Source organism: Monodon monoceros, unplaced genomic scaffold, assembly GCF_005190385.1.
Source record: "Monodon monoceros isolate NGI ecotype Baffin Bay Population unplaced genomic scaffold, NGI_Narwhal_1 Super_Scaffold_5, whole genome shotgun sequence".
NCBI classification, from domain to species: domain Eukaryota; kingdom Metazoa; phylum Chordata; class Mammalia; order Artiodactyla; family Monodontidae; genus Monodon; species Monodon monoceros.
In genome coordinates this window covers 11,811,761-11,828,602 of record NW_021703782.1, presented here as the reverse complement: position 1 = coordinate 11,828,602, position 16,842 = coordinate 11,811,761, and the positions used below count along the sequence as shown (strand labels likewise).

The window sequence follows — 16,842 nt, the reverse complement described above, 5'->3', positions numbered from 1 at the left end:
ACACCTGTAAATATCTGTAAATACTGAATGAAGTTGCCCAGAAGAGTGTAAAATTAGAGAATAAGACCCAGAGAGACAGGATTGCCTTAATATTTAGAGGGTGGTCTGAGAGGAGGAGCCAGCAAAGGAAGCTGAAAGGGGTGCCTAGAAAGTTTGTGGGGAACCAATAATGTGTCAAGAAAAAAAAGGGTCTCATTAAGCATGGGGTGATCAGCAGCTTCAAATGCTTTGGGGAAGGAGAGAAAGAGAAAACCAAAGAAGTGACCATTGCATTTGGTAACTTGAAGATCGTCAATGACCTTGACAGAAACTGTTTCTGTGAAGTAGCAGGGACAGAGCCATAGTGCAGAGGATGGAAGATAGAATGTAAGATAAGGACAGAGAGATGAACAAGAGCAACTCTTGTCTTTGGGCTAATGGGTCTTCTGGCCTCTCTTCCTAAGTGCCATTCAAAGGAAAGAGAGGGAGTTTGTGGTCCACCGAAAAGACTGCCCAGGGTCAAAAAGTGCCAGGTCACTCATACCAGGGCTCCAGAGGGCACTGATCCTTGCTTATTAGGCTCATCTCAGCTTCCACAGACATGTAGTACTTTCAAGACTCTATGTAATGTTCTTAGAACAGCACACAGCACATAGTCAGTGCTATATGAACTTTTGTTAAAATTATCCCAGTTTCTAGGCAAGCTCTTTGGTGCCTAAGAAGAACAAATCGTTTATGTAGACCAAATCATTTTTCAGGAAGTGTGAAGACACAAATCTTAACACATGGCAAAAAATGAAGCATAAGAAAGAAAAACGACTTGTGTATGGGGTGCCAGTCCTCTAGTTTAATGATCTATTCTCTCTTTTCTGGTTAAGGTTTTTTAGAGAGCATAGGATTGAGCTATCGAACAAGGGCAGAGAACATGAAAAGGAAAACAAAGAATAAAGGCATATCCAGAGAAATACATTTACGAAATCAACCAAAATAGAAGTCAGTACCGCACACACTGCATTAAAGTTTTGTATCTTTCAGGTAGCTGAGAGATGACAGATACAGGGTGGATTTTTAGTTTTGGTTTGTTCATTGGTTAGATGAAAAATATTAACGTAGAAACGGAGGAATAATAATACAATGGTGCAGCTGTTCCACTGTGGAGGAATTTTGAAACCGAACTGCTCCGCAGATCAAGAATAAGGCAGAGGGCTTCTCTGGTGGCGCAGTGGCTGAGAGTCCGCCTGCCGATGCAGGGGACGCGGGTTCGTGCCCCAGTCCGGGAAGATCCCACATGCTGCGGAGTGGCTGGGCCCGTGAGCCATGGCCGCTGAGCCTGCGCTCCTCAACGGGAGAGGCCACAACAGTGACAGGCTCGCGTAATGGAGAGGAAGTGTAAATAATCATAAACTTCTCCTTGATCTCTGAATGCCTTATCACTCCTTTCTGCCTGAAGGTTAAATCCTGGATGTTTTCAGTTTTCATGTGGAAATTGTGGTTCTCTATCTTACAGGAATATTGTGGAGATTAAGTGAGATATGTAAAGTGTACAGTATATAGTGACTGCATCTTTAGTGCGTCTTTGAAAGAAGTACACATCCCCTCTTGACTGATGACTGGTGTTTCCAGTTTATTTTTTTCCTTATACCCTTTAACTCCACTGAAGATGCTTTCAATACAAATCTAATAATAACTGCAGCTAACGTTTATCATGTACTCAAATTAAGTCATTTAACCTTCGAAACAATTCTATAAGGTAGGATTGTTACCCTCATCTCGTGCGTGGAGTCAGCATTTGGCATCCTGGCTTCAGAGCCCATCTTAACTACTATTTCTACACTTTTGGCCGGACAGACCTGGGCCACCCTTTCGGGCATATTCTGCTGCTAGCAAACTGAGTTTTCTTTTTTGAAACCATTCTTAACTGCCTTCCTTTGCCAAGGGCTCTCGCCTCAGTTCCAGGGCCCATGAGAAGGTAATTTAATTCACCCAGATGGCACCAGCCCAGCTACGTCCTCCTCAGATCCGCGAACTTTCACCTTGGCTGAGCAACGAGTCAGCGCTACCGTCCCTGTATTTCACTGGCCGCGGGGCTGCCCCGCAGTGTCATTATTTTAAGTAGCAATACAGTACGGGTATTCTCTGCAAAGACACAAGACCCCACCAATCTCTACGAGCGACCACGTTAACTGGACCACTGAGCCGGCCCCAGAGTCCAGGCACTGGCGCGACGGTGTGGGCACCGATGTGCAGCAGGACCTCGGACTGGGACTGGCAGGGCGGGCAGAGGGGGAACCGCCTGAGACAGGGAGCGCCTGGGCCAGGCCGGAGGGGACGCAGCAGGCGGGGCGAGGCGGGAAGGGGCGGGGCGAGGCGGGAAGGGGCGGGGCCAGGAGCCCGCCGGGCCGCTCCCCGCCCCCCCCCCCCCGCTCCTCGCTCCAGCTCTCGCCCCGCCCCGCCCCTCCGGCCCAGGCCTGCGGCTCCGCCCTCCTGGTGACGTCACTGGCCAGGCCAGCCGGCGCCATTTTGAAAGTGGAGTCGCCTGCCCTGCCGCTGCCGCCGCCGCCGTCGCTGTCGTAGCCGCCGCCGCCGCCGCCGCCGCCGCTGGAGAAAGAGCAAGAGTGGGGAAGACCAAGAGTGAAATCCACCATCCCGCCGGCTGGTTTGCCAGCCCCTCCTTCCTTCTCCCCCGACCCCCGCCCCCTCCCCCCACAGGTGCCATCCGCCGCCATCCGCCCTCTCTACCCCCCCATCCCCAGGTGAGGGGGGTGAGTTCAGGAAGCGGAGACCCCGAGGAACCCAGCAGGGTCACCATTTGCAGCGCAACATGGCAGGTAAAGGAGAAATCACCCTCTCCACTGACAAGGCACCGCTTCCTTCCTCCTCCCTCCATCACCCCCTAGCGACTGCTTGCGCCTCTCGGAGAGCCACGGGGCACCCCTGGGATTTCAGGGAATTGGTCAAGTGGGCTGGGGTGGGGGTGGGGCGGGTTCTGGAGAGGCGAGTGGTCGCTGTGGTATCGAAATGGCTTTGAACAGGACGGCTGGAGCCTGGGCATGGGTGGGGGTGGGGTGTGTGCCGGCGAGCTGAGGGGTAAGGCGTGGGTGGGGCGGGGTAGGGGCGAGTGCCGATTCGTCCCTGCGCTTGGGAGCCCGGTGGAACCTCCGCCCCCGCCCCCCCACAGGGGGCTTTTCTGCGGCTCTTCCTTCCTTTAGTTCCTCTGTTTCTCCCTGCTGCAAGCCTTTTTGGGTGTTCCTACAAATAAATATATTTTGCACTGAGAAGGAAGAGTGCTTTATAAGTTGAAATACAATGGGGACATAACGTGTATTTCTTTCCACTGTGGGTACGTATATTTTTGAGACTGTAAGCCTGAATTTTTTTTTTTGTCTGGAACCATCTCCCTTTCGTTTTTTTTTACCCTTTAGGTCCAAAGAGTGCAAGGCCTCTAATACAGCGAGTTGCGTGAAAAATGTAATTTTAACTTTCCGTTTTGCATGTTAGCTTTTGTGCAGATGTCCTTTTCCCAAAAGGGTTTCATGGAGTTAGTTAAAATAGTTGTGGAGCTCAGAGATATAAATAGCCAAGAGGAGAGAGATTTAGGTAAAAGCTTGGGGCGGAGGGGGGGAGATGCAGAGAGAAAACCAGGTTGGAATATTTAGCAAGGAATGGAGGTGAAGGAAGAGAAAGGTAATTGCTTCGAGGATTATTTTTGTATATTTTGGTGTTGCTGAATATCTTCCTTCATCTAGTAGAATCAGTCCTAGATCTAGATTCAGTTTCTTTCTCCATAGATCCTGGATATTGCCCCCTCCCTGCTTGGCAGTGAAATGGAAACATTCAGGGACTAAACCAGTTTTCCGTGCTTTTATCAATATTTAGATAGATAATTAAACCCGTAAAAAAGTTAACATATTGGATTGACTTAGGGTTTGCTATGCATAAGTTGCTTTTTGGCCTTGTTGAATGATTAAGTGAAATTAAAATTGTTCTGCACAAGATGATGACAAATGAGCGAAATTAATTCTTTGCCAGGTCCTTTGGATTCTGACGGATTAGGTGAAGGGAGGCAAACCAAGCTTCCTTTTGGCAATCTCTTCACCAACATTCAATTCAGTTTCTTTTCCTCTCTGGAGCCAGTGATTTGCTGGTAATGAACTGCAAAGAAATGGGTGGTGAGGTTGTGTTTGCTGTATGTGCGCTGTGGTGATAGGGTTCATATGAATCATCGCTCCTCACCCAGGCAGTAATGTTCCTGAAGTTTTCTCTTCGTTCCGTGTTTTATGGTAGCTTAACCTTATTAACTCTCCTGCAGCCTTTTGTAGCCTTAAAGGAAAACTCTTTAACTTTCGGTATTTACTTTTTTCTGGTAGGTCTTGCTTGAAGTAAGGCTTTTACTGTGTTTGAGGGGAAGGGAAAATGGAAGGGAACTTTTGAACTGATGTACAGTGGTAACGATAGTACATGGCCTTTAAATATTTCAGACCTGGAATCTCTCTCTCTTTTTTAATGCAATACCAACTATTGGGGACTAACCTTTTTCCAAATTAGTGCTGTGCGGTGGTGGTTGTATGTGTGGGCAGTACCAGGCTGTTAGTATCATGCCAACTATGGATGCCATCTCTGTTTATGAGAGTAAACATGAGTAGGACTCAGTTTTAATTGGTATGTTTTCTTTTTCCAGGAGCTGGAGGAGGGAATGATATTCAGTGGTGTTTTTCTCAGGTGAAAGGAGCAGTAGATGATGATGTAGCAGAAGGTAAGAAAGCATTTAATAATGCAGAATTTGGATATAGAATCTTTCCAAAATCTCTGTTGCTGAAGGATTTCCTTTCAGCTGAGTCTGTTCTAGTTTAAGAACATTTTATGTTTGTTGTCCAAGCAGGGAAAGAACAGTTTTAAAAGTCACCTTTCTGGAAGATAATCTTAAATCTTTTATTACTTATGCCGTGTTTTATTATTATTTTTTCCTGAATAAAATAAGGAGCACTAGATGATGATATATATAAAACCGTCACAAGAAAAATCTAAGGTCCATGCGGTAAAGGTGTCCTTGCTGTGTAAATTTCACGTACAAATAAATGGTGATGCATTTTCATGGTTGTACACTGCTTTTAGATAATTTAGTTGAAATAGGTGCCATCCATATTTAGCTCAGAAATATTCTTGATAGCATCTTCCATTTTTGAGGGGAGATTTTTAGTTTTTTTGCACTTGCCTACTATGAGAGTGTGGTGTTGATTGGCATATTCTGTGAAGAAATAATGCATTTAATCGTCTTATAAAGATTAACTTAGGTGGATAAGAAAATAACGGTGTTATAGATATATAGCATGTCTTCTGGAGAGCTTATTGTTGTGTATTTTGAAGCTGGATTTGATCAGTGGAAGGGCTTTAGTTTTCCCCCAGATTTGTTTATTAGTGTATTTCAAAATTCTAGTTTTGAAACTTTAGGATTTTGCATTCATTTGAGATGGTCTTAGATGGAGGAAGTCTTGAGATGGAGGAGACATTATATTCAATAAAGTAGTTTTATTATTTCATTGTTCAGAAATATTAAAGTTTGAATTTTAATAGTATTGTGTGTTTGAATTACAGTAGGAATTTTCTAATACTCAGATAAAATATGTACTTTTAATTTTCAAAAATTTGTCTAGTGAAAATTTATAAATTATCTGTCTCTAGAATGTGTTGTCCTCATAATAAGATCCTATTTCTGACTTACGGTCAGTGTACTGTTTGTTTTGAGGGTTTTTCCAAGGCCACGGTAGGATGATGGCCTTGTGTTGAGCCAGTTGAATGCTTGGATTTGCTTGTGTCAGTGTTATTCGTTATTGTTTTTTTTTTTAATTTTAAAATTTATATTTTTAAAATTTTGGCTGTGTTGGGTCTTCGTTGCTGCGCACAGGTTTTCTCTAGTTGTGGCGAGCGGGGGCTACTCTTCGTTGCGGTGCGCAGGCTTCTCATTGTGGTGGCTTCTCTTGTTGTGGAGCACGGGCTTTAGGCCCGCGGGCTTCAGTAGTTGTGGCACGCGGGCTCAGTAGTTGTGGAGCGCAGGCTCAGTAGTTGTAGCGCACGGGCTTAGTTCCCCACGGCATGTGGGGTGTTGCCGGACCAGGGCTCGAACCCGTGTCTCCTACATTGGCAGGCGGATTCTTCACCACTGTGCCACCAGGGAAGTCCTCAATGTCATTCTTAATTAAGTACCTGATCAGTTTGCTGAATTGTGTGGGGAGCCAACTGGCATACATTGTACTTCTGATACAGAGCACTCTCACATTTCTTTCTATTGAATCCTCATCTGTTTTTCAGATGAGAAACTGGAAGCTTAAAGCAGTTAAGAGATTCACTGATGGTCATACAAATAGTGTAAATCAGGGTCTTCTGATGAAGCCTGTGGTGTTTGGCTTGTTCAGAGAGATAAATCCTAAGTTGAAGGGAGGAGTCATGTGTTACTCATTTTGTAATTCCATTACCTATTGAACAGTAGGTACTCAGATATTGGATCATTAGTTCTGTGCTGTTGTGTAATACTCGCCAAGTTATAAAAGTGCTGTATACTTGAAAAACATTCCTTTGTTGATGTCCATTTATTCCCTTTATCAAAGATCTTCTAGGGGCCTCCTAAATGCTGAGCACTAGGGCTCCAAGGTGTCTAGAATACAAACCCTGTGCGTAGTTCACTGTTAAACAGGCAAAGACCACATGCATTTGATTTAATCAGAAGAAATTGATGATTCCAAACTTAACTGAACCAAATGATAGTTTGTGACATGTATGATGGATCAGTGGTAATTTTCTTCTGCTAATATTTAGTAACTGCATTTTGCAACTGATTCATTAAATAATTTTCATCTGTGGTTGTTAAATATTACTTTTAACATACAGCGCATTCCTAGTATCTTATGCTGAAGCTTGGTATGTATATTTTAATAGAAACATGATTTATTCTAGTACCTATGTCTATACAAATGCAATAAGTATAAAAAGCACCCAATTTTCAAATTATGCAGCTTTAATTTGGGTTTTTTGCATACTGTAGTTTGCATATCATAGTCTATTATGTTTATTTTACTAAGAGAAGGTTTACTTTTCTGAAATAAAGTAAGATTAATACATTTCCCCCTTGGTTTAGATTATAGTCTCTAAATGGGTTACATCTGGCTCAACCTTTAGTTTAGCTTGCCTGTTTTCTGTTAACAGTACATCCTAAGTTCTTTTCCATCAAAGGCACCAAATTGTCTTTCCCCTCCTACATGTATTCAGCTGTCATGCCATACTCTTTTTACTTCTGTAATGCTTTAATCTTCTTTCCATACCCACTTTTACCTTGGTTAAGGTTCTCAGTATCTCTCATCAGGATTGCTCTAACTTCCTAAATGATTCCCTGCTTCTTGTCACGTTTTGCTTCTAAGTTAATCTTAAATGCCGTCCCAGTTTTATTTTCCTCAGAAATCTTTAGTGGTCACTGTATCCACAGGCTTATGAATTACATTCAGATATTTTAGTATAGAATGTGAGACTTCTCACTGGTATGGCCCCTACTTCTCTAAGTTTATTTGCTAGTGTGGTTTACGATCCAGCTAAATGGATACAGTTCTTCACACAAGTCCTGTACACTCTTACTTTGGGGACTTCGTGATTTTTTTTTTTTTTTTTTTTGCTGTTCCTACCTTGGAAGGCCTGATACTCCTGCCACAGTTCTCTTATCAGAATCATTCTTATCCTTCAGGTCATGCCTGTAACCCTTTTACTCATCTCCCTTTTTTGGGAGTATTTTAAGAATCTACCTTCGTAGCACTTTGTATTTATAGTATTAGTACCCCAAACCTCTACTGTTGTACTGTAAGCTGTATGTGGGACATTCTATATATAAACTGCTATGCTTAAGAGAAAGCCTGGAACACAGTAGGTATCCAGTATTTATTGAATGGAGGAAGAAAATTTACTATAATGAGGTTATGAAGGGGGACAAGTATGGGTGAAAGGTAGCATGACTGAGACATACTTTTGGCAATCATGAATTTATTGACTTGGCAGCTTTGTAAGTGGACTGATGGTATATAGCCGTGTAGTAGAAAGAAGCGAGGAGACCTTGGGTTTCTATCCTAGCGACAGACTAGTATATGTCACTTCGGGTAAGTACTCCTCTGAGTTCCAGTATGCTTAGCCTTAAGAAAACAGAACTGGATTAGGTGATTTCAGTTGTTCTTGTACTGTTAATCTTGTTAACTCTCAAAGATGTCTTAGAAAAGAGACAGCCCCACATTATTATTACTGGTAAGTTAAATTGTTTGAGATGTTAGACTTTCTGGGGGCCTTAATTTAAAAATAAGACAGTGGACTTAGTTACTCAAGGCTCAGAATTTTTCCTTAAATAACATTACAGAACTAAGACAGAATTTTGACATTTGATCAGATACTCTCATTGTCTTTTGGCCCACGTAAGCCCTTCAGGACAGTTACAGCCTGTGTTGGGGTACTTATTCTATGCACACACGGCTCTTCAGGCACTTTAAGTAGTTTACCTTTGATGTAGCTAATTGTTTGGGAGAAGGATGAGGCACTAAAATCATTCTCATGTAGTTTTTATTTTAACCTTCATAGTTAACAGTAATAACATTTTATCATATCCTGTACTTTTAGTTTTTCCTTTATTGATAGCTATTCTCCCATGAGAAGGTAGGTCAGAGCACAAAGTCCATGGTTTGAATCCTGCCCAGCCACCTACTAGCTGTGTGATCTTGGGCAAGTTAACTCAACCTCTTTGTGCCTGTTTTCCCCCTCTGTAAAATGAGGATGACAGTAAAACTTGTCTTAGGATTTTGTTTTGATGATTAAATGAGTTAATATTCCTAAAACAGAAACCCAGCACATAATAAGGGTTTAGCTATTGTTATTACTTGAATATTTATGATGAGTAAGGGAGAGTAGGAGAATGAGGAAACTGGGCAATTGTCTTTAAAGGCTATTAAAAACTTCTCATCAGCCAAAGTGAGGAAAATGGTATGTGTATGTTTTATACATATTCTTTGATTCCACAGATATAAAGTTCAAAAACATTTAGAATTAAACCATAGATTTAGAGACACATATGAAGCTGGTAAAACTTTATAAAGAATAGCTACAAAGTAATTAACTATAAAAGCCAGGACAGTGGTTATCGTTAAGCAGTGATAGGCAGTTGTGATTGCCAGGGGTTCTGGGAAGGCTCATGGGGTGGCAAATTGACCTGGATGGTGGTTGTACAGATGTTTGTAATAACTGATTAACCTGAAGATTGTTGTTTTGATTTTGATTTTCTATATTTGTTAGACTTCACAATGAAAAACGTTTTTAAAAAATCCCATACTATACTAAAGGGTTTAGAATGAAAAATGGCAATCCCTTCCACACTCACTCCCTAATCCTCCTTAGCCCTTCTCCTAAAGGCAATTATGTTGAACCCTTCTTCTAGCTGTTTCCCTTGGGCTTAATTACATTTTTTGTGAATAAAATTATATTTCTATTTCTTTCAATTTTAGACATTTTCAATTGACTTCCTTCCATGGTAGATGAAGATTAAGCTGTTGACGTTTTTGTGCATTTGCCCCAGCGTTACATCACATGTTGTGGTTAAATTAGAAGTCAGTGCTTACGTTGTTACAAGAATGCAGATATTCTCTACTGAGCCGGTACTACACTGTAGTGTTGCTCATTTCTTGTGCATCCCTTCATTTTCCCTGAAGCTAATAATTGCCTGTTTTTAAATTTGGCTAGTTCTTTTTGAATTTTTAAAAAAACTTGATTATGGAGATTTTGAACATTACAGGAAGAAGATGGAATAGTATAATGAACTCCCATCACCCAACATCAACATGTGGCCAGTGCTGTCCCATTTATAACTTGCATGACTTGACTCCTTCCCAGTTCTTTGTTATTTACTAATAGAGATATTATTGGTTTTGTTTTTAAAATCTAGATTCAACAAACTAGAAAACCAAGTTCATCATTTTAATGTGAAACAGTAAGGAGTTTTTCCTCATGATTTTTTGCAGTAGCAATTCTGATAATTTGTTAATTTGTTCAAATTTTACTTGTGAAAATAAAATTATTAAAAATTCAAATACACATGGATAATCTGAAGTGTGTAATTTTGGGTGAAAGATAAGGAAAAATTAACCAATATGGTTATTTTAATTATTTTAATGCAAATTTTCACTATTTAATATTAAGTATTAAATAATAAATTTTTATTATTTTCATTAATTAATGTAAATATAATTTTCCTCATCTCCATATTTGACATTCTTAAACTTTCTTTCATAGGATATTATTTTAGGGTATGATTTTATTACATGAAGTCAGTGAAACTTGGATCCAAATGTATTGCATCTTTTTCAACACTGCTTCCTGTTTATTTTTGGACTTAGACTTGCGGACTGGTTCTTGGAAAAAAAAACTTTCATTGGGAGAGTCTAAATACTCCCCGAATAAGGACATAAATAAAATTTGAGAAGCAAATAATCTTTGGGGTATCACACAAAATTTGAGGGCTTTAAATCCATTCAGTATGTTTTATGCTACAATATAAATAGATTTTAAGATCATTTGTGTTCTGTGTTTCTTAGAGTAGTATGCATGTTCGATTTAGGCACTAGGGTCAATTTGTAGAAGAAAATAGTAGAACCCCATTTTTTGCAAATTTCAGAATATTGGCACATCAGCTGTATTCCAAAACGTAATGACTCATAGCAAAGGTATTAGTTAACATTCTTACCTTGTTTCACATGTCACACTTCTTTCTCTCAGCACTAGCATTACTGCTGACAGAAGTTTGGTACTAATGCAGTACCATCACTTAAAGTAGTGTAACTTCGCCCATTAAATAACATGAATGATCATATTTATCTAGTATTAGGCAGTATCCTTGTTTTCTTTTAAGATGCTAAAAATTTTTTCTTACCCCTTTATTGGTTAAAAAAAAAAAAATTACAAGAGATAATGGCATTTTGTCTCAGGTTACTAAAATAAACCAAAAATTACACTTAGGTATTTTTTAGTACTCTCTTTTAGTGAACTATATTTTAAAATTTTTGAAAATTGTGGAATAAGCAGAATGATGAGAGACTGAAGGAAAGAATTAATTTTATTAAATCAGTAAAAAGATTACCATATATTACGTATTTATACATCTATATTTGCCTAGTTGAGTTGCAGGAAGAAAGGTAAACTTTATTTTAAGCTTCTTATGCTGTTAAATAGGAAAATTAAAGGGTTGGAGGTAGATGTTTTAGCTAATATTCTCAATTACAGTCTCTTTTCCCTTCTCTTAGGTGATAATGGAAATTAAAATTGAGTAATCAAAGGTCTGCAAGTTGCTTCCTTAGTAGAAGGAAAGAGAAGTAAAGTCTGGTAATATATAAATTAGATTTCTCAGTTATGTGCCAGGTACTGTTTTAGGTGCTTTATTGATATTGTTATTAATCTTTGAAATAAATAGATGCTGTTGATTTTCCATAGAGACAGGAAACTCGGCTAGGAAGGCTAGTTTACTAACTGTATCCTTGAGCAGGTGGTAGAGCTGGGATTCTTACCTCAAACCTTTAAATTTCCCTAATGTAGTTTTATTTATTTAAAAACTTGAACTGCTTCTTTTAGTTTAGGTGAAGGTGTTTGAGGTTGTTGGAATGTGACTTGTTTAGAGTTTATTTGTAATGCCAAGCAGATTATTGTTGTTTTGAAGTAATTAAATCCAACTTGGAGATTTACTCAATCTTCTGCTAATGCAATTCTTAAGCTAGGACATTTGATAAGGGATTTTTGAACCTTCTGATGTTGTATGTAAAGTTGTAATGTGTGTGCTTGTACGTACGTGCATTTTTCTGGTCACAGGGGGTCTGTAACCACTGTCAAAACAGCGATCATTTATTCCATTTTGACGTGTGGTCTGGCAACCCCTCAATTGTGTCAGAACGTCTCTGAAGTTGAAACTATTTTCATGATAATATTTGCCTTTTTCACTGTGTTGACATTTGCACCAATGGTACAAAAGCAAGGGTTGGTAAATCTGCAGGCATCTTAGCATGTATCAAGGCCTTGGCACCAAATGGTACCAGTAGTCATGGTAATCTTCATTGCCATGTACCAGCAGTTTTAAAATGCCAGTTTTACGTAATGTCTTTGATGAAACAGTAAAAATTAATTTTGTCAAGTCTCTGCTATTGAAAGTCTTGACTCTTGAGTACATGTGTGTTGAACATTCTGTGTGACAGAATGGAAAGTACACTTATAGCATTCTGTTATAGACCAGAGTACAGTGGTTGAAGGAAAAGTATGGGTGCAATTATTTGTTTCAAGCTGAAGTAGTTGCTCTTTTCATGGAACATTATTTTTACTAGAAGGAGCTACTGACAAACTACTCAGGCTTGTATATTTGGCAGACATTTTCTCAAATGAACGGTGAATCGGTTACCTCAATGGACAGTATTTGTTGCCCGTGATAAAATCTGAGCTTTCAAGCAAAACTCAAAGTTTTGGAAAACGTGTATCTCCTGAGCTTGATAACTTCTGAATACTTACAGATATTTCAGATGAGATCAGTAGTAATATTAATGATTGTGATTTTTAATACTGTGTAATGAAATGTATCAACATTTGGAAAATCTGCGTAACTGAATGGCCAGTGCTTGTGATGTTAAAAAGTTATGCATAAGTAAAAGTGCAAGATAGAGCATTGGATTCTAATATAACAGACAACTGATATGGTTTCAGACTCCACAAACCTTTAAGAAACTATCACGTGTTGAGTTTTGCTGTAGTATCAAAGAGATATCTGTAACTACCTGAAAAGCCTATTAAACTATTCCTCCCAGGACTTTCCTGGTGGTCCAGTGGTAAAGAATCTGCCTTACAATGCAGGGGACACAGGTTGATCCCTGGTCAGGGAACTAAGATCCCACATGCCTCGGGGCAACTAAGCCCTTGCGCCAGAACTACTGAGCTAGCGAGCCTCAACTAGAGCCTGTGTGCTGCAGACTACGGAGCCCACGCGCCCTGGTGCCTGTGCGCCACAACTAGAGAAGAGAAAACCCGCACGCCACAACTATAGAGAAGGCTGTGTGCTGCAACGGAAGATCCCACATGCTGCAACTAAGCCCCAACACAGCCAAAAATAAATAAAATTTAATAAATAAAGCTTAAAAAAAAAAAAGTCAACATCTATTTAAAAAAAAAAAGGAAACTATTCCTCCCTTCCCAACTACATACCTAAGACTGGATTTCTTCATATATTTAACCTACACAACATAGTGTAGTATGTTGAACGCAGAAGCAATTAAGAGAACCTCAGCATCTTCTGTTAAGTCAGACATTAAAAAGATTTGCAGCAATGTAAAACAATGCCGTTCTTCTCACTGATTTTTTTTGGGGGGGCAATAGTCTCTTTTTTTCTTTTTATAACTTTTTTGTTAACGTGTAGGGCTTTTTATTACATTCTTATTTTTTGGCTGCTTTGGGTCTTCGTTGCTGCACGTGGGCTTTTCTCTAGTTGCGGCGAGTGGGGGCTACTCTTCGTTGTGGTGCATGGGCTTCTCACTGCAGTGGCTTCTCTTGTTGTGGAGCATGGGCTCTAGGCATGCGGGCTTCAGTAGTTGCCACATGTGGGCTCTAGGGCGCCCAGGCTTCAGTAGTTGTGGCGCATGGGCTTAGTTGCTCTGGGGCATGTGGGATCCTCCCGAACCAGGGATCGAACCCGTGTCCCCTGCATTGGCAGGCGGCTTCTCAACCACTGTGCCACCAGGGAAGTCCCTGCTTATTACATTTTTAAATAAGTAAGTATTTGAAAATTTAAAATATCTTTGGGGTCTTCAGATTTTAATAGTATAAGGAAATCCTGCCATCCAGAAATACCTCACAACTGTGGGCTTAGTCTGTTAATTTCATTGTTCTGTTGCTTTAAAAGAATCTCATGGGGGCTTCCCTGGTGGCGCAGTGGTTGGGAGTCTGCCTGCCAATGCAGGGGACGCAGGTTCATGCCCCGGTCCGGGAAGATCCCACATACCGCGAAGCGGCTAGGACCGTGAACCATGGCCACTGAGCCTGCGCGTCCGGAGCCTGTGCTCCGCAACGGGAGAGGTCACGGCAGTGAGAGGCCCGCGTACCGCAAACAAACAAAAAAAAATCATGAACTATAAATGATCAGAAAGAATCATAAAGTGCTGCTTTTGTGCATGTGTATTTAAAGCTTTCCTATGACTTCAGATTGTTTCAGCCTACTTACTCCCTTGCTGTTCTTTAGGTACCAAATTAAATCTGCCTTCAGTTTTTCAGGGTTTTTCCCACTATCTCTGCTGAGGTCCAGCTATCATTAATACTTAACGTAGGAATACTAAATTCCTTAAAGCCTAGTCTAGTGCCATTTCTGGGTTGGCTGCCAGGTCATTAGAAATGAGTTGGTGCCCTTGACATTGTGTTTTATTTTGAACCCGACATGTAGTGGTTTGATGTGTTACTTTTTTCTTGTAAGAAAGTCACAGAATTGGCATGGTAACTATTTTCAACTCTTAACCACTAAAGGGAGGAAAGCAGAAGGAACAGTGTTTTTCTTTAAATGCTACTTTAAAATGCAGCATAATTCTATACTTAAATAGTTGCTGAGTTTCCCATTTGAAGAATGCAGTATCAACTATTTATTGCTTAGTATTTTCAGGGTTTTTTTGTGGCTACTTTTCTACCCTTTTAAAAAAATCGTCAAAGTATGTAGGACTTTTAAAACTAGCTTTACCAATTTTCCATCCATGTTTAAACATTTTTAAATAAACATTGAGTTTATTTTAAAAATAGCTAATTTTTTATTAATATGGACATTTTTAGTTAATGTTAGCTGTAGCTGATTAAAATGTCATCTAGATCTTTGCCTGTGGCATATGTGGAATTCCTGGCAATTCATTATTGAGTGCCACTATACCAAGGGTCAGGCTCTTTTAATTTTAGTTTCTATAGGTTGACTTTCTCTCTGAATGTTCAGATATCAACTGGAATTTTCTTTTCTGAAGTCCTTGAGTGATCTCTTGTATCCAGTTCAAGGGGGTTCATGGAACAATGACCCTGTTTAAGAACCTCTGCTTTAATCTAAAAATTTGTCTGTGATTATATGCCTATATGGTTAAGTTGGAGGAGTCAAGGATATTTTATATGGTAACGATAGTTTTTAGACTATTAAAAGGGTATTCTTTCTTAGGAATCTTGTTTGTACTTACTGTTACTGATATAATATTAGAGGGATGAATCTTCTAAGATACTGGACCTGACAGCTTTAGTGTATTCCCATCTTGATTTTTTTTTTAATTAAAAAACTGCTGTCTCTTTAACCATGGGTAAAAATATTACAGAGTATATTGGATTTTTATGTAATTGCTTGTTTATACTTCATTCAGAAGGAATCTAAATTCTTCTTCAGTAGTCTGTATTAAGAGAGAAACCGAAGTAGGTAAAAGGGATTGGTGGGAACATTTTTTAAATTATGTGAAAATCTGGAACAATGTTACTTTTTAGAACTTGCCGTTGTAGTTTCAGGTCAGCTGCCTATGAAAGTGAAAACAACCTTTTTGGTGTTTCCCCCTGTCTGTTTTTTTTTCTTTCCCAGTTTACCACAAGGTGAGAGTCTTGTGGGCCTGGAGTAGATGTGTTTTTAAGATAGCATAAGAGGAATCTTTAATATTTTCTGTTGGCTGATAGATTGGGAAGGCTGTATTTTCAAGAAAACAAGCTGTTGTAGGCAATCAGTAACTCTTGTCAGATTCCTTATGTAGGGATGCAACGTTAGAAATGGTTATAAGAATTGGTAGTGGGGAAGGGACTGCTCGTAGTCTTCTTTTTTCCCCTTGACAAGAATTATTTTTGTCTAGCAGCAGAACCACATCTTTAAGTGAAGTACTTTTTAGCTCCCTAATGTTTTTATGTTTTTTTCATTGTAAAAAAACACAAAAACATAAAGTTTACCATCTTGACCATTTTTAAGTGTACAGTTCAGTAGTGCTAGCTGTATTCACGTTACTGTGAAACAGGTCTCCAGAACTTCATCCTGCAAAACTGATACTGGACCCATTAAACAACAACTCCCCATTCTCTCCTCTGCCCTGGTATCCGCCACTGTGCCTTCTGTTTCTGTGAATTTGACTACTTCAAATACCTCATACACGTGGAATCATACAGTATTTGCCTTTTTGTGACTGGCTTATTTCATATCCTCAAGGTTCATCCATGTTGTAGCATGTGACAGGATTTCCTTCCTTTTTAAGGTTGATTTCATTTTATGTATATACCACATTTTGTTTTTCCATTCATCTTTTGACAGACACTTAGTTTGTTTCCACCTCTTAGCTACTGTGTACTTCTAGCCTTTTTATATATAGCTGGGGTTCTGTGGGGAGGAACATCCTATAAGTACTTTCTGTAAGTGATTGGAGGTGAACAGGAAGAACCCTAAGCAGAACATGGAAGTATCAGATTAGAGGATATTAAAGAATACAGATCGGTACTGCTGTGATACAAGTCTGTTATTCCAGATTAACAGTTTGAGGACAAGAACTGGGTTACTTTATTTTGTAGGCTCTTTCAGGATAAGATTAGGCAAAATCTAAATTTTTGACCAAAGTTTCACCTCATTTGCAGTTTCTGGTTAAAAATAGAAAATCCCATAGATTTTGTAAGTCACATTTCGTTACTGTAAAACTAACAGTAAAGACAGTATGTTGTTTTGTGTGTACTTTAATTAGGCAAAGTCTTCACCATAATAGGAAAATTTGATAACTGCATTGCATTTCTTTATAATGAAATCGTAGATAAGGAATGACCAAGGTTGCGTTTCTTAACAATAGCCTTTGAGGT

The 16,842-nt window shown here is 39.6% G+C and overlaps 1 protein-coding gene across 3 annotated transcripts in view; it reads left to right on the top strand.

The window, feature by feature from the left end:
* The first annotated feature begins 2,481 nt into the window (after positions 1-2,481).
* PPP2R2A (protein phosphatase 2 regulatory subunit Balpha) overlaps positions 2,482-16,842 on the top strand; it is an 83,338-nt gene continuing 68,977 nt past the window's right edge. Inside the window, exons 1-2 of one of the 3 annotated variants that reach the window (XM_029201488.1) lie at positions 2,482-2,807; positions 4,658-4,732. In XM_029201488.1, the coding sequence (XP_029057321.1) occupies positions 2,801-2,807; positions 4,658-4,732 (82 nt within the window). In that variant the 5' untranslated portion in view covers positions 2,482-2,800. The remainder of the gene's footprint in view (positions 2,808-4,657; positions 4,733-16,842) is intronic. The other 2 variants (XM_029201489.1, XM_029201490.1) reach the window with 2 other exon arrangements.